The sequence below is a fragment of the Rhinopithecus roxellana genome, chromosome 9 (genome assembly GCF_007565055.1).
Source record: "Rhinopithecus roxellana isolate Shanxi Qingling chromosome 9, ASM756505v1, whole genome shotgun sequence".
Taxonomy (NCBI): domain Eukaryota; kingdom Metazoa; phylum Chordata; class Mammalia; order Primates; family Cercopithecidae; genus Rhinopithecus; species Rhinopithecus roxellana.
In genome coordinates, this window is record NC_044557.1 from 50,340,984 (window position 1) to 50,362,051 (window position 21,068).

The 21,068-nt window shown below is 38.1% G+C and overlaps 1 protein-coding gene across 2 annotated transcripts in view; it reads right to left on the reverse strand.

Annotated features, from left to right (window-relative positions):
- The window catches only part of CNGB3 (cyclic nucleotide gated channel subunit beta 3), a 168,018-nt gene that overhangs the window by 54,452 nt on the left and 92,498 nt on the right, over window positions 1-21,068 (reverse strand). For both annotated transcript variants that reach the window (XM_010378557.2, XM_010378558.2), the window contains one exon: window positions 2,866-3,007. In XM_010378557.2, the coding sequence (XP_010376859.2) occupies window positions 2,866-3,007 (142 nt within the window). The remainder of the gene's footprint in view (window positions 1-2,865; window positions 3,008-21,068) is intronic.

Here is a 21,068-nt window from a genome sequence, read left to right on the forward strand (position 1 = left end):
CATTTTAGTAGCTGTTGAGCTTTTTCTGCTTATGGAAAAACGACTCATTCTTTGAAGTCTAGCTCAAATGGTTCTTTTTAATTGTGATGCCCTCCTCAGTTTCCATTTTTAGAGTCAATAAACTTCTACAAATTAAAACTATCTGTTGAGGAGCTATGCAGCTAGTCCAACTGTATATATCTTTTTCAGTCTCTTACTCCTCAGGGGCTCTTCCAAATATCCCTCAACAATCTCAATTCCTAGATCTCACTTTTCCATGCTGTTCTTGACTGATAACTTACATTACCTAGTCACCTAAGGCTGGGGGACTTGGTATGTTAGGAGAGGGCTTGGAGATTTAATAGAGTGTTAAGTTGGGAAGCAAGGACTGTCAAAAGCATTACTGATTGCTGTTGAGGCTCCAAGAATTTGTAGTGACAGTAATTTGAATGGGTTGTGTGATATCCTTCAGCAATGTTGGGTTTTGTTGTTGTAGGAGTTGAGGAGGATGTATATTCTATGATGGATTCCAGGCTAGGGAAGTATGTGAGAGGATGAGAGGAAGAAAAATGTCCGTTTTTGTGAGTTGTGTCAGAAAATAGAATATTGCAGTTAAAATGTGATGATTAGCTGGGTGCAGTGGCTCATGTCTGTAATGTCAGCATTTTGAGAGATGAGGTGGGAGAATCACTTGAGGCCAGGAGATCAAGAACAGCCTGGGCAACATAGTGAGACTCTGTTTCTACAAAAAATAAATGAAGAAAAGAATTAGCCAGGCATGATGCCATGCACCTGTAGTGCCAGATACCCGGGAGGCTGAGGTGAGAGGATTGCTTGAGCCCAGGATTTTGAGGCTACAGTGAGCTATGATTAAGCCACTACACCTTAGCCTGAGCAACAGAGCCAGACCCTCTCTCTTAAAGAAAAAAAAGTCATGATTAGCTCCAGGGTATAGTCTCTATGTGGGAATTTTGAGTGAGTGGAGGGTTTTGTTTTTGTTTTTTTTTGTTTTTGTTTTTTTGTCCCAGGCTTTTAAACTTTTATTTCTATCTGTTCCCTTGCTTAGCATCTTTTATTCACTGTGAGAGTTCGAGGCACACATCTGTATCTCTAGCCTCAATCTTTCTCTTGTGCTCTACTACCACATTTTTAGTGACTTGGTATTCCTTCTCGTTCCTGTTGGAACCTCGAATCCAATTTAAAAGCAGATGTGGTGTGGTGTATAAAACAGCGCTTCTCAAACATTCGTGTGTATATGAATCACTTGACGATTTTGTTAAAATGCAAGTTCTGACTCATTAGTCTCAGGTGGGGCCTGAACTCTGAATTTCTCAAGTGCTGCTGCTGCTGCTTGTCCAAAGATTACACTTTGAGTGGCAAGATAATTGAACTGGTGCTAGAAATAGTATTTTAGTCTTGATGTGAAAATCGCCTTGCACACAGTAAGTGCTCAATACATGTTAAATTTTACTGTTTTTATCAGTGTTGTTATATATAGTTCTACCATATAACCGTATGAACTACATGTATGAATCAGGGATGCCACTTAATCTCTTTAAACTGTAGTTTTCTCATCTGTAAAATAGAGAAAACATTGACTGTGATATGACACCTTAACATTGATTTTATGAGAAATTAAAAAATAATGTGATTTTTGCAATTTATATTCAAATGGATTTGAATTTAGAATCTCTCAAACCAGCTTCCTGTTTTAAACATTGTTAATATAATCTCCCCAGCCATGAAGATAATGATATTTTATACTTACAATTTTTAGCTCTTAGTGTTCATCTTCCTAAACCTAAATATTTTCTACATAGAGTTTCCTTTACTACCCCTCTCTGTATTCCATTAACATGTTAAGGCTGGAGCTGCCATATCCCTGTGTATCTGTATTAACCTGTTTTATTTTCTATGTTTTGATATGTCAATATCAGGGAACTTGCTGCCCGAGGCCTTGCTTGTTTCTCCCAGGGTTAGGTAATTACTAGAGATGGTGGCCAAATCTCCTGAGAGTGTGTCTTCCATATGTAAACTAACTAATCTGGAACTCATATCCCAACTGCCTTCTGCATCAGATTCTGACATGGGCTCTTACATTCAGGCCACTATCCACCTGTCCTACAAAAAAATTAGCTGGGTGTAGTGGGGTGCAACTGTAGTTGCAGCTACTTGGGAGGCTCGGGTGGGTAGACCCCTTGAGCCCAGGAGGCTGAGGCTGTAGTGAGCCATGTTTGTGCCACTACTCCCCAGCTTGAGTGCAGAGCAAGACCCTGTCTCAAAAAAAAAAAAAAAAAAAAAAAAAAAAAAAAAACAAACAAACAAAAAAAGAAAAGAAAAAGAAAAAAAAATGTGGGCTCTATCCTTTGTCAGTGCCAACTATCTTCAATATAATTTATGTATTTAATTTCTTACTAGACTGACTTTTTTGAGAATAAGTACAAGGAGATGCTATAGTAAACATTTGTGAAAGAATAACTTATTAATTATTTTATATGGTATTTTGTAGCCTCTGGTTTAAATAACCTCTGAAGTCGATTATAACCCAGTGATTTTATAAAAATAGTTGAAATTTAAGTAAATAAAAGAGATTTTAATGGTTTTCATTGGGGTCCAAGTAAAAAGTTAACTTAGAAACAACTTTCTCTGAGAGTTCAAACTAATGCTCTTTGCTGACAGTCTTTTGATAGATTTAATGGCTTAAAAACGGAAAAGCACTGTTGATCTAATCACATCCTCCTTCAACTCATTAAAATAGAAGAAAGTTAGTTCAAAAAAAAAGAAGAACCAGACAGATTTTAATTTTTCCTCCATAAAGTTTATAAAGACTTCTTAGTCTTTCAAAAATGACAGCACTGTGTATTCAGTGATTCATACTCAACTTACCTGACCAATTAAACTGCTGAACACAAAAACCCCAGAAAAAAAATTCAAGAGTTGAAAAACAATTTCAAATAAAGTTTGTGGTTCTGGAAGGCCACCAATGGTAATTAAAGTTCGAACTGCCCAATAATAACATCTCAGATACCTGTGAAAACAGAAGATACACATTTTGCTTTTTTTCTGTATCGCTGAAAGACCACTATTCTTGGGAGAATAGAATACTATTAAATTATAACAAATTTCCTACTAATCAAGATTTTCTTTCTATAGACAGCACTGGCAAACGCCATGTGTGCTAATGTAAACTTCTTAATAAACACTGTGAAATGATGAAACAATCCCAAGGAGGGTGTTTACTAGCTGTTACCAAAATTTGGTGGTTTAAATAACCACCATTTTTATTAGGCTTACAGTTTTATGGGTCAGAATTTTGTGCAAAGCCCAACAGAGATGACTCATTTACATTCCATGATGACTGGGCCCTCAGCTGGTATGACTTGAATGGCTGGAGATATCTGGAAAGATTCAATTGAGGTCAAATATCTGAAACTTTGATTCTGACAGTTGGCCAGGTTCCTCTGTTCCTTTCCACATTATGTCCTTTTGGAATGCCCAAGGTAGCTCCTTACCTCACATGTCTGAGCCTGAGCTGGGAAGATTGGAACAGTTGGGGGTGACTGGGTATCTTTTATCATTCAGCCTCTCAATGTGACTAGCTTGGGCTTCCTCACAGCATGGACGTCTGAAGGTAGACGGATTTTTACATGAGAGCCAGTTTCCCCCAGAGCAATAGCAGCCCAAGTGGTAGCTGCCAGGTTTCCTATAACTCAGAAGCCCTATATAGTCTTATAGTTGCCACATTATATTTGTCAGGCAAGTCACTAAGGCCAAACCAGGTTCAAGGGAAGAGACATTTGAATCCACCTCTCAATGAGAGAAGCAGCAAAAAATTTGAGGCTGTTTTTAAACTACCACGCTATTGATTTGTGGGAATATTTTAGAGATCAAATGTATTTATGCAGATGGGAGAACCTTCTATAGTTTAGATCCAATTGTTTTTATGAATGCAAAACAGAACAGATGAATATCTCTTCTATTTTTCACCCACATATTATTATGTAATTGAATATGTAAACCATGGCAGAGACAGAGGAGAGCTGAGATCCATCTTAATAGGGAAATTACTGTTGATTGTAATGGGCAACTGAACTAGAAATTTGGTATTGAAGAAAATCAAGTATGCTCAGAAATGTACTTGATAAAAATTCTGTACTTGAACAATTGCAAATGAAGAGGCTGGGGTCATTACAGACCAGATAGGAAGAGGACGAGAAAAGAATATGATAAAGATTAGTAAAGAATGTATAACATTCACTTAGCTAGCCAGAGAGTCCTTTACCTACTATGGTTTGATTTTATGATGGCATAAAAGCAATATCCATTCAGTAGAAACCATACTTTGAATACTCATACAACCATTCTGTTTTTCACTTTTAGTATGGTGTTCAATAAATTATGAGATAGTCAATAATTTATTAGAAACTAGGCTTTGTATTAGATGATTTTGCCAAACTGTAGACTAACGTAAGTGTTCTGAGCACATTTAAGTTAGGCTAGGCTAAGCTATGATGTTTGGTAGGTTAGGTGTATTAATTGCATTTTTGGCTTACAATATTTTCCCGATAGGCTTATTGTGATATAACCCCATCAGAAGTTGAAGACATCTGTATATATATTTCAGAATTCTTGTGCAGCTAGACATACTATTTGGTAATTCTACATATCTCCTATGTGGTCTGTATCAGGCATTACCAGTGAATCCGTTTAAAAAGTCATTTATATAAAGAATGTCTCCAGGTTTTGTTATAGAGGGACATTTAGATTTCGTGTGTTCCAACTAGCTATTTCAGCATCTTGTACAGACACAGAAAAGGTGTACTTTTCACAGAATCCTGCCCTAGTCAAGCTTTTATTTCTTATCTAGGTATGCCACATTAGCACTTTGGGTAACTGGGCATTAATCTTGAAACAACGGTGGTCTTTTCTTGTAAAAATACTTTGAGATTTTAAGATCTTCAAATAGTAAGAAGTTGAGGTTTACAAAGGAAGAAACAAACTGCAGTTGAAGTTAATATTCAAACAAAAACAGATCTAGAAAGAAATCACTCATTTTGAAATTCAATACCTTTTGAAGGACATAGGACTCTTTTTTTTTTTTTTTTTTTTTTTTTTTAACCTAGTTCCTTATTACAGGAACAGAAAAAATAATTAACTCTTTGGTAGTGCTTGAAAATCGCTATGCCAAGAGAATAAAAATGTTACCACTGTGTAATTTTTTTCTAGCAGGCTTCCTTGGACTTACTAATATTATAGTGAACTTGATGTCAAAGAGAACCACCTTGAAGAAGTATGGAATTAATTTTATGGATTGCATTTTAACTTTTCAAATTCCAATTTATAATTTCCTATTACCTGATTTATTTTGGTCACAGGTTTTGGACCTGTGGGTCTCTTTAAATTAAGGAAATTTATTAAACCTGACATTACCCAAGAGTGAAGAGAAACAAGATTCTCTCCCAACATGGTCAATTCCATGATAAGTGTTGGGACTACTGTCCCCTCCAAAGTCACTCAAAAGTTTGTCCTACTTTAACAGGAACAAACATAAGAATTACTTTCTCCCATTTTCTTTTTTATGATGTTAAAAAATAACAATCAAGTGTGAAATTTTGGAATGGATTTTCCAAATCTCAAGGGTTTGGCTTGAACTAATTTTTTTTGTATATTAAATAGTCTGCTATGTTAATTGGAAGTTTTCTGCCCTGATGCTTTGAGATTTATTTTAGGATTCTTTTCTCAGTCACATCTTACAGCTAGACATGCATAACCAAAGGTAAGATTTGTAATTTAATTAGATGGCATCTTATTGATTTCCTAAGATTAGCTTAATTAGTCAAGTGCGTCAATCTCTAATATGTACATCCCAGTCAGATAGATCTTTTCAAAGAGATTCTATCTGGCTGGATTAATACATGAACTATCTAACTATTAACTACATAATGCATCAACTATATAACACTGATATATATACACACACACACACATATACTTAGGCATATTTCAAGTTAAAGCAGTAAGGCAGAATTTGACATACAGCCATAAAAAATATTTAGTATGAAAATAGAAAGTCTTCCTATGTGAAACAAACATGACATGTAATTTCCCCCAATATTTTATTATGAAACACTTTAAACAAACAGAAAAATTAAAAGATTTTTACAGTGAACACTCATTTTACAGTCAACACTCATATGCCCACTACCTAGATTCTACCATTAACGTTTTACTATGCCTGCTTCATCACATATTCTTCCACTTATTTATCAATAAAATCTTCTTATTTTTTGGATGTATTTCAAAATAATTTCTAGGCAGCCAGAAACTTTCTCCTAAAAACAGTACTTTAGAATATATATGTTAACTTGAGTTCAGTATTTGTTTAGAGTTATGTTTTATTTTGAATATACAGTTAAAACACTAATGAGGCCGGGCATGGCGGCTCACGCCTTAATCCCAGCACTTTGGTAGGCTGAGGTGGGTGGATCACCTGAGCTTGGGAGTTCGAGACCAGTCTGGCCAACATGGTGAAACCCCGTATCTACTAAAAATACAAAAATTAGCTGGGTATGGTGGTGGGTGCCTGTAATCCCAGCTACTCAGGAAAGTTGAGGCAGGAGAATCACTTGAACCTGGAAGGCGGAGTTTGCAGTGAGCCAAGATTGTGCCACTGCACTCCAGCCTGGGCGACAGAGTGAGACCCTGCCTCAAAAAAAAAAAAAAAAAAAGAAAAGAAAAGAAAAGAAAAAAGAAAAAAAAAGACTCATGTTAAGTAGGACCATTTGGTGAATTTAAAGAAAGTATAGTATTATCTATAGGCATTATGCCATACAGTAGATTTCTTTTTTTTTTTTTTTTTTTTTTTTTTTTGAGGCGGAGTCTCGCTCTGTCGCCCGGACTGGAGTACAGTGGCCAGATCTCAGCTCACTGCAAGCTCCGCCTCCCGGGTTTACGCCATTCTCCTGCCTCAGCCTCCCGAGTAGCTGGGACTACAGGCGCCTGCCACCTCGCCCGGCTAGTTTTTGTATTTTTAGTAGAGACGGGGTTTCACCGTGTTAGCCAGGATGGTCTCGATCTCCTGACCTCGTGATCCACCCGTCTCGGCCTCCCAACGTGCTGGGATTACAGGCTTGAGCCACCGCGCCCGGCCCATACAGTAGATTTCTAGGACTTACTCATTTTGCATAATGGAAGTTTTGTACCCCTTGACTTACACTTCCCCATTATCCCTTTCCTCCAGGCCCTTGTAACCCCCATCCTACTCTCTACTACTATGAAATTGACTATTTTAGATTCCACATATAAGAGAGTTCGTATGAGGTCATACAGTATTTCTCTTTCTGTGTCTTGTTTATTTTGCTAGGCATAATGTCCTCCAGCTCTATCTATATTGTCACAAATGGCAGGATTTCTTTCTTTTTAAGGGCTGAATAATATTCCATTATATATGTGCATATTTACCACATTATCTTTATCCTTTCATTAGTTGAGAGAAATTTAGGTTCCTTCCATGTTTTGGCTATTGCGAATAATGTTGCAATGCTGCAATGAACATGAGAGTGCAGGTATCTCTTTGAGATACAGATTTCAATACCTTTGGGTATATTCACAGAAGTGGCATTTCTGGGTCATATGGTAGTTATTTTGTTTTTTTGTTTGTGGATATCCAATTTTCCTGGTACAATTTATTGAAGAGACTGTCTTTCCTCATTGCATATCCTTAGCACCCTTGGACAGGCAGTTGACCATCTATGTATTCATTTATTTCTGGGCTCTCTATTCTGTTTCATTGGACCATATGTGTGTTTTTATGCCAGTTTCATACTGTTTTTATTATGGTAGCTCTGTGATATGTTTTGAAATCAGGAAGTGGGATGCCTTTAACTTTGTCCTTTTTGCTCAAAATTACGTTAGCTATTCGGAGTCTTTTGTGGTTCCATATGAACTTTTGCATTTTTTTTATGTTCCTGTGAAAAATCATTGAGATTTTGATAGGGATTGCATTGAATCTGTAGATCATTGTGAGTAGTTGGGACATTTTAACAATATTAATTATTCTAGCCCTTGAATACAGATGTCTTTTGATTTATTAGTTTCTACTTTAATTTTTTTCATCAACATTTTGCAGTTTTCAGTATACAAGTCTCACACCCTTTTGGTTAAGTTTATTCCAAATATTTTATTCTTTTTGATGCTTAATTTCCTTTTCAGATAGTTTATTGTTAGTGTGTAGAAATGCTACTGATTTTTGTATCATTTAATAAATTTTGACAAATGCATATACCTGTGTAACCAAAACACATATTAAGACATACAGCCTTGCCATCACTTTAGAAAGTTCTCTCAATTCTTTTCCATCAATCCTTATTCAAATGCGCCAGAGGCAATCACCTGTTCTATTTTTTTTCTACCATGGATAAGTCTGCCTGTTTTTGAATTTCATATAAATGAAATCATACAGTATATATGCTTCTGTATAAGATGTCTTTTACTCAGTATGCTTTTGAGAGTTATTCATGTTGTGTATTGGTAATTTATACCTTTGTATTGCTGCATAGTATTCATTAGATGTTTATACCACAGTTTGTTTATTTATCCACCTACGGATGAATACCTAGGCTGCCTCAAGTTTTTGGTCTTGATGAATAGAGCTTCTATGAAAATTCTCGAACAAGTTTTATTCTGTTAACATATATTTTCATTACTCTTGGGTAAAATACCTACGTTTGAATTTTTGAGTTGTAAGGTAGGTGTGTTTAGTTGTAAAATAAACTGTCAGATCTTTTTCCAATATGGTTTTATCATTTCACATTCCCTCTAACAATATGTGAGAGTTCCAGTAACCCCATGTTACCCTAACACCTGGCATTGTCATTATCCCAGTCTTTGGTATTGTCAGTCTTTTAAATTTTAGCCATTGTGGTGAATCTGTAGTGGGACATGCAACTTTTAAAAGTACCCCTTCTATACTTATCTTTCTGTGTGGACTTTCCTAATTACCTCAATCCATCTTAGTTCCTGGTTTCTGTAAACTTATTTCTGGAAGCACTGGCTATGAGGGAGAACGGTCTTGTTAGAATGTAAGTGCTACAAAGGTAGGTATTTATGGGCCTAGTAGCACACAATAGGAATTCACTATATTTGTTGAATGACTGGAGTGGATGAGTGAATGCATATCTAGACTTGCTGAAATGAGAATGTAGGAAGACTATATCTGTGAACACATCTGTTGAATCGCCTTCTGAACTCTCCCTTGTCATGCTGCTCACTGCCCTTCACTTCCTTCTGATCCCCCGATTCTTTGCTCTGGGTTTTTTTTGTTCTTGTTGTTATATCTCAAGGGTGACTCTCCAGGAATTGTAATATAAATATCCCCCCCCACCACCCTCCTCCCTTCTCCCTCTCCCTCTTCCCCTTTCCTTCCTCTTCCCCTCCCCCTCCCTCTCCCTTTCCTTCTCTCTCTCTGCCATTGTCTGACCTCAGCTATGAGGTATCTAGGGCACCCTGAATAAATATTTTCATCTACCTAAGTCTCATAGTCTTCATCTGTAAAATTAAGAAGGTAGATTGCCTAAATTTTTCTAGCACTATGGTATAGTAATTCTGATTCCTTCCTTACCTCAGTTAAAGTCAATAATTCCCATGACAGCCTTGTTTGCTTTTCTTTTTTTTCAAGGAAAAGATACATTAGGGATTGGGACCATGGATTTGTTCAGAAAATTTGTGCGCATTGGAAAATTTATGTCAGAAAATAAATAAAATTGGGATATATGTGGACAAAAGTACACTGGGAACATTTTTAAGTATCACATAACCATAGGTACTCACTTGTGTTCTCCTTTTGAACTAAACATTTGCATTCTTTGTCAAATCTTACAGTTTAAAGAAGGATGTCATTTGCTCAATATAAATAAAAATAAAAACTTCTATTGAAATGAATAGAAATTGCTGTTCTGATGAGAATTAATGGAATAATAATAAACTTGACTTATTTTAAATGTTCACAGTGTTCCATTTATGCCCCACAGTCTGCTGCGTAATTCTAACTAGGGCAAAATTTGCAAATCCAAAGGCCTAATAAGCAACCTTCAATTTATAGGTCACCAGGACCATCACAAGGGTTAAGTTAAAAAAATACTTTAGGTAATTATTGCAAAAACTTGGCTTACAAGATCAAAGGGTAATATGAAGCAATAGAAGGAGAAGTTGATGTTAAAAAAACAGTTAGGATAAGTATATGAATAACTGACATATGCAAATTATCTAAAAAGATAAGTAAAGAAGCTACTTTTAAAAGCATTTTCATTGCAAAGGTGGCAACCTGTGTCCCTGACGGTTGGTAATAGGATTGCTGGAGCTTTGGTTTTGAGTGAGAATGCTTCAGTCTAAATGAGCAGAGCAGACTTGATGGATTAATATTTATAGTCAGAGAATGTGAGTTGTGTGATAACAAGGCTGTGGAATTTATTGAAACTAGTTTTGGGCCTAGAAAATGATCACTTTTAGTAGTCTTTCTATGAGTGATTAAGAAAAATGGGCAGTTTCTAATCCTTGGGTGCAAGATTCTATTTGTACCCATGAAATCAAGCTTGTTATTTGAGTTATCAAATCTTTTATATGTTTATTGTTTTTGGTTACTTGACCTGTCAATAGTTATGTTTGGTGTCTCACACTTTGATGATATATTGGCCACTTTCTCCTCCTTCTATCAATTTTTGCTTTATGATTTTCTTTGAAGATTGTAAGTATTTTATTGGGTGCATACACATTTAGAATTGGAATATCTTGATGGTAGTAAATAAAATGTATAGGAGGCCATTGGTTTGGACTAAACTCCTGCTCTAGGCCAAACAGACCAAACCCAAATGGAATGACTCATGCTGAAGTTCTTTTTTTTTTTTTTTGAGACGGAGTCTTGCTCTGTCACCCGGGCTGGAGTGCAGTGGCCGGATCTCAGCTCACTGCAAGCTCCGCCTCCTGGGTTCACGCCATTCTCCTGCCTCAGCCTCCCGAGTAGCTGGGACGACAGGCGCCCGCCACCTCGCCCGGCTAGTTTTTTGTATTTTTAGTAGAGACGGGGTTTCACCGGGTTAGCCAGGATGGTCTTGATCTCCTGACCTCGTGATCCGCCCGTCTCGGCCTCCCAAAGTGCTGGGATTACAGGCTTGAGCCACCGCGCCCGGCCCGACTCATGCTGAAGTTCTATGTCACCAAAGTGAAACTAAGTTGTTTATCTGCCATTCTAAGAAATCAGGAGAGAGAGAAAGAGAGATAGCTAAATCCCCAAACAAGCCGGTTTTATCCAGCTTGGTAAGGAAGTCCCCTCTACTTTAACCTTTACAAGGAAAGTGACTTTGAAATGACCAATCCATTTTTGTTCTGTTTCTGCTTTCTTCAGCCCCTTTCTGCCTATGAAGCCAACCTCTTTTGCTCAGCTCATCAGAACATTCATTCTATTTTATAGAATTGAGGTGTTACCTGATTCTAGAATAGCAAATTAAAGCCAATTAAAATAGTTAAAATAAATTTGTTGTAATTTTGTCTTTTGACAATCGTGAATCAAAATTTTATCTTTAAATGGTGACCTTTTTCTCTAAAATGTCTTTTGCTTTAAAGCTTATTCTGACTAGTTTTAATTGACGATCTCTATTAGCATGTGAGTTTAGTTCACATTAATTTACTGCACATATTTGTCAGAGGTATTTGAACCAGAGTGACTCCATCTTGAAAAGGGGCTGGGTAAAATAAGGCTGTGACCTACTGGGCTGCCTTCCCAGGAGGTTAAGCATTCTAAGTCACAGGACGAAATAGGAGGTTGGCACAAGATACAGGTAACAGAGACCTTGCTGATAAATTAGGTTTCAATAAAGAAGCTGGCCCAAATCCACCACAACCAAGATGGCGATGAAAGTGAACTCTTGTCACCCTCATTGCTCATTATATGCTAATTATAATTCATTAGCATGCTAAAAGACACTCCCACCAGTACCATGACAGTTTGCAAATGCCATGGCAATGTCCAGAAGTTTCCCTATATAGTCTGAAAAGGAGAAGAACCTTCAATTCTGGGAATTGCCTAGCCCTTTCCCTGAAAACTCACGAATAATCCACTTCTTGTTTAGCATATAATCAAGAAATAATTATGGGTGTTCTTAGTCAAGCAGTCCATGCCACTCCTCTGCCTATGCAGTAGTTATTTTTTTATTTCTTTACTTTCTTAATAAATTTGCTTTCACTTCATTCCATGGACTTGCCCCAAATTCTTTCTTGCACAAGGTCCAAGAACCCTCTCTTGGGGTCTGGATCAGGACCCCTTTCTGGTAATATACTGATCTATTTTAAATTGTCCTTATTATCTTATGTTGTGTCTTCTATTGTCCTGCCTTTCCTATACTTCTCCCCAAAACTGCCACTCCTCATCTTTAGGTCTTTTTTGGATTGGTTTGTTTAAATTTCCTTATTCTTTTTTTCCCCTTACTGATTTAGAAGTTATTCTCTCTATTTATGTTCTTTAGTGGTTACTCACACTCATTTCCTACTGTACTCCAGGTTTGGTACATATATTTGTGTTTTGGCCTTTGGAGATACTTCTTACTTTCTAGGGAACTCAGCAATCATTGAAAACTGTTGTAATTGTATTCATCTAGAAAATTATAATAAATAATTATAATAAGTAACAAAAAATTACAACAAGTAATTTATCTTGTATTTTAGAGAGAGCATTTTGGCTATCTGGTTTATAATGTAGCTGGAATTAGAAATCTAAAACACTAGCACAGTTGAAGTTTCTTATGGGCTGAAGCTGAGATTTCTTTCTTCTTGTTACAATGCAGATTTGGCCATTCCTTTCTTTTTTCCTTACTCTCCCTCTCTCTGTCTGCCTTTATATACCTAATATATTTTCTTTTTTTTTTTTTATCTCCAATTTACTTTTTTTTATTTTTTATTATTTTTTTTTTTATTATACTTTAAGTTCTAGGGTACATGTGCATAACGTGCAGGTTTCTTACATATGTATACTTGTGCCATGTTGGTGTGCTGCACCCATCAACTCGTCAGCACCCATCAATTCGTCATTTATATCAGGTATAACTCCCAATGTAATCCCTCCCCCCTCCCCCCTCCCCATGATAGGCCCCCGATGTGTGATGTTTCCCTTCCCGAGTCCAAGTGATCTCATTGTTCAGTTCCCACCTATGAGTGAGAACATGCGGTGTTTGGTTTTCTGTTCTTGTGATAGTTTGCTAAGAATGATGGTTTCCAGCTGCATCCATGTCCTTACAAAGGACGCAAACTCATCCTTTTTTATGGCTGCATAATATTCCATGGTGTATATGTGCCACATTTTCTTAATCCAGTCTGTCACTGATGGACATTTGGGTTGATTCCAAGTCTTTGCTATTGTGAATAGTGCCGCAATAAACATACGTGTGCATGTGTCTTTATAGCAGCATGATTTATAATCCTTTGGGTATATACCCAGTAGTGGGATGGCTGGGTCATATGGTACATCTAGTTCTAGATCCTTGAGGAATTGCCATACTGTTTTCCATAATGGTTGAACTAGTTTACAATTCCACCAACAGTGTAAAAGTGTTCCTATTTCTCCACATCCTCTCCAGCACCTGTTGTTTCCTGACTTTTTAATGATTGCCATTCTAACTGGTGTGAGATCGTATCTCATTGTGGTTTTGATTTGCATTTCTCTGATGGCAAGTGATGATGAACATTTTTTCATGTGTCTGTTGGCTGTATGAATGTCTTCTTTTGAGAAATATCTGTTCATATCCTTTGTCCACTTTTTGATGGGGTTGTTTGTTTTTTTCTTGTAAATTTGTCTGAGTTCTTTGTGGGTTCTGGATATTAGCCCTTTGTCAGATGAGTAGATTGCAAAAATTTTCTCCCATTCTGTAGGTTGCCTGTTCACTCTGATGGTAGTTTCTTTTGCTGTGCAGACGCTCTTTAGTTTAATTAGATCCCATATGTCAATTTTGGCTTTTGCTGCCATTGCTTTTGGTGTTTTAGACATGAAGTCCTTGCCCATGCCTATGTCCTGAATGGTACTACCTAGGTTTTCTTCTATGGTTTTTATGGTATTAGGTCTGACATTTAAGTCTCTAATCCATCTTGAATTAATTTTAGTATAAGGAGTAAGGAAAGGATCCAGTTTCAGCTTTCTACTTATGGCTAGCCAATTTCCCCAGCACCATTTATTAAATAGGGAATCCTTTCCCCATTTCTTGTTCCTCTCAGGTTTGTCAAAGATCAGATGGCTGTAGATGTGTGGTATTATTTCTGAGGATTCTGTTCTGTTCCATTGGTTTATATCTCTGTTTTGGTACCAGTACCACGCTGTTTTGGTTACTGTAGCCTTGTAGTATAGTTTGACGTCCGGTAGAGTGATGCCTCCAGCTTTGTTCTTTTGACTTAGGATTGCTTGGCAATGCAGGCTCTTTTTTGGTTCCATATGAACTTTAAAGCCGTTTTTTCCAATTCTGTGAAGAAACTCATTGGTAGCTTGATGGGGATGGCATTGAATCTATAAATAACCTTGGGCAGTATGGCCATTTTCACGATATTGATTCTTCCTATCCATGAGCATGGTATGTTCTTCCATTTGTTTGTGTCCTCTTTGATTTCACTGAGCAGTGGTTTGTAGTTCTCCTTGAAGAGGTCCTTTACATCCCTTGTAAGTTGGATTCCTAGGTATTTTATTCTCTTTGAAGCAATTGTGAATGGAAGTTCCTTCCTGATTTGGCTCTCTGTTTGTCTGTTACTGGTGTATAAGAATGCTTGTGATTTTTGCACATTAATTTTGTATCCTGAGACTTTGCTGAAGTTGCTTATCAGCTTAAGGAGATTTTGGGCTGAGACAATGGGGTTTTCTAAATATACGATCATGTCATCTGCAAACAGGGACAATTTGACTTCTTCTTTTCCTAACTGGATACCCTTGATTTCTTTCTCTTGCCTGATTGCCCTAGCCAGAACTTCCAACACTATGTTGAATAGGAGTGGTGAAAGAGGGCATCCCTGTCTTGTGCCAGTTTTCAAAGGGAATTTTTCCAGTTTTTGCCCATTCAGTATGATATTAGCTGTGGGTTTGTCATCAATAGCTCTTATTATTTTGAGGTACATTCCATCAATACCGAATTTATTGAGCGTTTTTAGCATGAAGGGCTGTTGAATTTTGTCAAAAGCCTTTTCTGCATCTATTGAGATAATCGTGTGGTTCTTGTCTTTGGTTCTGTTTATATGCTGGATTACGTTTATTGATTTTCGAATGTTGAACCAGCCTTGCATCCCAGGGATGAAGCCCACTTGATCATGGTGGATAAGCTTTTTAATGTGCTGCTGAATCCGATTTGCCAGTATTTTATTGAGGATTTTTGCATCGATGTTCATCAGGGATATTGGTCTAAAATTTTCTTTTTTTGTTGTGTCTCTGCCAGGCTTTGGTATCAGGATGATGTTGGCCTCATAAAATGAGTTAGGGAGGATTCCCTCTTTTTCTATTGATTGGAATAGTTTCAGAAGGAATGGTACCAGCTCCTCCTTGTACCTCTGGTAGAATTCAGCTGTGAATCCATCTGGTCCTGGACTTTTTTTGGTGGGTAGGCTATTAATTATTGCCTCAATTTCAGAGCCTGCTATTGGTCTGTTCAGGGATTCAACTTCTTCTTGGTTTAGTCTTGGGAGAGTGTAAGTGTCCAGGAAATTATCCATTTCTTCTAGATTTTCTAGTTGATTTGCGTAGAGGTGTTTATAGTATTCTCTGATGGTAGTTTGTATTTCTGTGGGGTCGGTGGTGATACCCCTTTATCATTTTTTATTGCGTCTATTTGATTCTTCTCTCTTTCCTTCTTTATTAGTCTTGCTAGCATTATGTCAATTTTGTTGATTTTTTCAAAAAACCAACTCCTGGATTCATTGATTTTTTGGAGGGTTTTTTGTGTCTCTATCTCCTTCAGTTCTTCTCTGATCTTAGTTATTTTTTGCCTTCTGCTAGCTTTTGAATGTGTTTGCTCTTGCTTCTCCAGTTCTTTTAATTGTGATGTTAGAGTGTCAATTTTAGATCTTTCCTGCTTTCTCTTGTGGGCATTTAGTGCTATAAATTTCCCTCTACACACTGATTTAAATGTGTCCCAGAGATTCTGATATGTTGTATCTTTGTTCTCATTGGTTTCAAAGAACATCTTTATTTCTGCCTTCATTTCGTTATGTACCCAGTAGTCATTCAGGAGCAGGTTGTTCTGTTTCCATGTACTTGAGCGGTTTTGATTGAGTTTCTTAGTCCTGAGTTCTAGTTTGATTGCACTGTGGTCTGAGAGACAGTTTGTTATAATTTGTGTTCTTTGACATTTGCTAAGGAGTGCTTTACTTCCAATTATGTGGTCAATTTTGGAATAAGTGCGATGTGGTGCTGAGAAGAATGTATATTCTGTTGATTTGGGGTGGAGAGTTCTATAGATGTCTATTAGGTCCGCTTGGTGCAGAGATGAGTTCAATTCCTGAATATCCTTGTTAACTTTCTGTTTCGTTGATCTGTCTAATGTTGACAGTGGAGTGTTGAAGTCTCCCATTATTATTGTATGGGAATCTAAGTCTCTTTGTAAGTCTCTAAGGACTTGCTTTATGAATCTAGGTGCTCCTGTATTGGGTGCATATATATTTAGGAGAGTTAGCTCTTCCTGTTGAATTGATCCCTTTACCATTATGTAATGGCCTTCTTTGTCTCTTTTGATCTTTGATGGTTTAAAGTCTATTTTATCAGAGACTAGGATTGCAACCCCTGCTTTTTTTTGTTCTCCACTTGCTTGGTAGATCTTCCTCCATCCCTTTATTTTGAGCCTATGTATGTCTCTGCATGTGAGATGGGTCTCCTGAATACAGCAGACTGATGGGTCTTGACTCTTTATCCAGTTTGCCAGTCTGTGTCTTTTAATTGGAGCATTTAGTCCATTAACATTTAAGGTTAATATTGTTATGTGTGAACTTGATCCTGCCATTATGATATTAACTGGTTATTTTGCTCGTTAGTTGATGCAGTTTCTTCCTAGCCTCGATGGTCTTTACATTTTGGCATGTTTTTGCAATGGCTGGTACCAGTTGTTCCTTTCCATGTTTAGGGCTTCCTTCAGGGTCTCTTGTAAGGCAGGCCTGGTGGTGACAAAATCTCTAACCATTTGCTGATCTGTAAAGGATTTTATTTCTCCTTCACTTATGAAACTTAGTTTGGCTGGATATGAAATTCTGGGTTGAAAATTCTTTTCTTTAAGAATGTTGAATATTGGCCCCCACTCTCTTCTGGCTTGTAGAGTTTCTGCTGAGAAGTCTGCTGTTAGACTGATGGGCTTCCCTTTGTGGGTAACCCGACCTTTCTCTCTGGCTGCCCTTAAGATTTTTTCCTTCATTTCAACTTTGGTGAATCTGGCAATTATGTGTCTTGGAGTTGCTCTTCTCGAGGAGTATCTTTGTGGTGTTCTCTGTATTTCCTGAATTTGAATGTTGGCCTGCCCTACTAGGTTGGGGAAGTTCTCGTGGATGATATCCTGAAGAGTGTTTTCCAACTTGGTTCCATTTTCCCCCTCACTTTCAGGCACCCCAGTCAGACATAGATTTGGTCTTTTTACATAATCCCATACTTCTTGCAGGCTTTGTTCATTTCTTTTTCTTCTTTTTTCTTTTGGTTTCTCTTCTCGCTTCATTTCATTCATTTGATCTTCAATCGCTGATACTCTTCTTCCAGTTGATCGAGTCGGTTACTGAAGCTTGTGGATTTGTCACGTATTTCTCGTGTCATGGTTTTCGTGTCTGTCATTTCGTTTATGACCTTCTCTGCATTAATTATTCTAGCTATCAATTCTTCCACTCTTTTTTCAAGATTTTTAGTTTCTTTGCGCTGGGTACGTAATTCCTCCTTTAGCTCTGAGAAGTTTGATGGACTGAAGCCTTCCTCTCTCATCTCGTCAAAGTCATTCTCTGACCAGCTTTGATCCGTTGCTGGCAATGGGCTGCGCTCCTTTGCAGGGGGAGATGCGCTCTTATTTTTTGAATTTCCAGCTTTTCTGCCCTGCTTCTTCCCCATCTTTGTGGTTTTATCTGCCTCTGGTCTTTGATGATGGTGACGTACTGATGGGGTTTTGGTATAGGTGTTCTTCCTGTTTGATAGTTTTCCTTCTGACAGTCAGGACCCTCAGCTGTAGGTCTGTTGGAGATTGCTTGAGGTCCACTCCAGACCCTGTTTGCCTGGGTATCAGCAGCAGAGGTTACAGAAGATATAATATTGCTGAACAGTGAGTGTACCTGTCTGATTCTTACTTTGGAAGCTTCCTCTCAGGGGTGTACTCCACCCTGTGAGGTGTGGGGTGTCAGACTGCCCCTAGTGGGGGATGTCTCCCAGTTAGGCTACTCAGGGGTCAGTGACCCACTTGAGCAGGTAGTCTGTCCATTCTCAGATCTCAACCTCCGTGTTGGGAGATCCACTGCTCTCTTCAAAGCTGTCAGACAGAGTTGTTTGCATCTGCACAGGGTTCTGCTGCTTTTTTTGTTGTTGTTGTTTAGCTGTGCCCTGTCCCCAGAGGTGGATTCTACAGAGACAGGCAGGTTTCCTTGAGCTGCTGTGAGCTCCACCCAGTTCGAGCTTCCCAGCAGCTTTGTTTACCTACTTAAGCCTCAGCAATGGCGGGCGCCCCTCCCCCAGCCTCGCTGCTGCCTTGCGGTTAGATCGCAGACTGCTGTGCAAGCAATGAGGGAGGCTCCGTGGCCGTGGGACCCTCCTGGCCAGGTGTGGGTATAATCTCCTGGTGTACCCGTTTGCTTAAAGCACAGTATTGGGGTGGGAGTTACCCGATTTTCCAGGTGTTGTGTGTCTCAGTTCCCCTGGCTAGGAAAAGGGATTCCCTTCCCCCTTGCGCTTCCCAGGTGAGGTGATGCCTCGCCCTGCTTCAGCTCTCGCTGGTCGGGCTGCAGCAGCTGACCAGCACTGATTGTCCGGCACTTCCTAGTGAGATGACCCCAGTACCTCAGTTGAAAATGCAGAAATCACTGGTCTTCTGTGTCGCTCGCGCCGGGAGTTGGAGACTGGAGCTGTTCCTATTTGGCCATCTTGCTCCGCCCCCTATATTTTCTACTATTATATACTTAACACTGAGCTTAACACTGGGAACAAGATATAGTCCCTAGAAACTCCACAGAGAGGCATCTAGGTATAAAAAGAGAAATAGCTTCACTTTCTTGAAGGCATTCTTATGCAATCCTATATTATTTTGCTAATTTGAAAAAAACAGTTATCAGTCACAGTCATCTAATGATGTTGGATTATATACTCACTTTGAAGCAATTTTAATATAGTTGGCATTTTAGTCAATTTTTATACAAATTAGTTGTTTATATCAAAGTAAATAATTCACATTCTAAAGGGAATTATTTATTTAGTAAATTTTCTGGAAATAGAGTATTTGTATATGTGTGTTTCCCAATCAGTGGTCCTTCTGACTTTAAATTCTTTAAAATTGGTTCTGGTTGTTATAATCCTTTATGCACATCCAACTCACTCCAGGTAGTGTGTAATTTTGTAAGTTATTTTCCTTCTCTTTGCTCTATCCTATAATTGCTCTCCATCCCAAGGCTGCAGTGAGTTGCCCTTCAAAGTAATGCTGGGATCTGCTTTTTTTCCAATTTGGACATTGCCTTATTATATGTTCAATGTCATTTCACTGGAGCAGAAAGTTAGTGAAGTCAACTTTATGCCAGGTCTTTGTATCTTACCAAAAGGAAATTTCACTATTAAATAACCCAGTTGCCATTCCCGAGTCCGGATTCTATTGCTCTAAATTTTTTCAGATGATCTTTTTTTTTATTTCTGGGACACTTGCATACCTAATTATCAAGTTTAATTTATGATCCTCGTTAGTCTCTAAGTGTTTAATTGAGTTAGTGGTTATAGCTGACTCATAAACCCATAAAACCCTTCACTGGTAAACTAATTAGCCACTGCACCTGCCCTCTAAATAATTAACATTGTTCATTACTAACAATCAGCATTGGAGTTATTAAAAGTTATCTTACTGCTCAGTTGTCTAATGTAGAGGCTTTCAAACTTTTTTGATCATGATCCAGAGTAAAAAATGCATTTCACAGGCCAACTCAGGATATAAACACACACACACACACACACACACACACACTCCCTTACTATCAGACAGACTCTGATATTTTCTATTCTATTCTCCTCTATTCTCTTTCACTTAAAAACGAACGGACTTCCTAAAGAGGTTTTTCAGCTTAAAAAAATTTTTATTTGGACAAATTCATGGGGTACTGGTCCAATTTTGTTACGTGTATATAATGCATAGTGATCAAGTCAGGGTGTTTAGGTTGTTTATTAGCCGAGTACAATACAGGGTCTGAAACTATAGTCACCCTACTCTGTTGCAAACATTGAATATATTCTTATTGTATATGAATCCACTTTTTATGTGCTCTTCTCCCCACCACCCACCCTTCCTAGTCTCTGTTATCTTTCCACTCTCTGTCTCTATGTGATCAAAATTTTTAGCTTCCACATATATGTGAGAACATTTGATATTTATCATTTTGGATCTGGCTTATTTCACTAAGATAATGACCTTCAGTCCCATCCATTTTGGTGCAAATGACTTGGTTTTATCCTTTTTTATGGCCAAATAATATTTACCAGTCATTGAATGAGTTATGACAGCTTCAAAAACACTGGCTCTCATAAATTCATACAATGAAACAGAATGTTAAAAATAATCAATAAAGGTTTCTTTCGCCGGGCGCGGTGGCTCAAGCCTGTAATCCCAGCACTTTGGGAGGCCGAGACGGGCGGATCACGAGGTCAGGAGATCGAGACCATCCTGGCTAACATGGTGAAACCCCGTCTCTACTAAAAAATACAAAAAACTAGCCGGGCGTGGCGGCGGGCGCCTGTAGTCCCAGCTACCCGGAAGGCTGAGGCAGGAGAATGGCGTAAACCCGGGAGGCGGAGCTTGCAGTGAGCTGAGATCCGGCCACTGCACTCCAGCCTGGGCGACAGAGCCAGACTCCGTCTCAAAAAAAAAAAA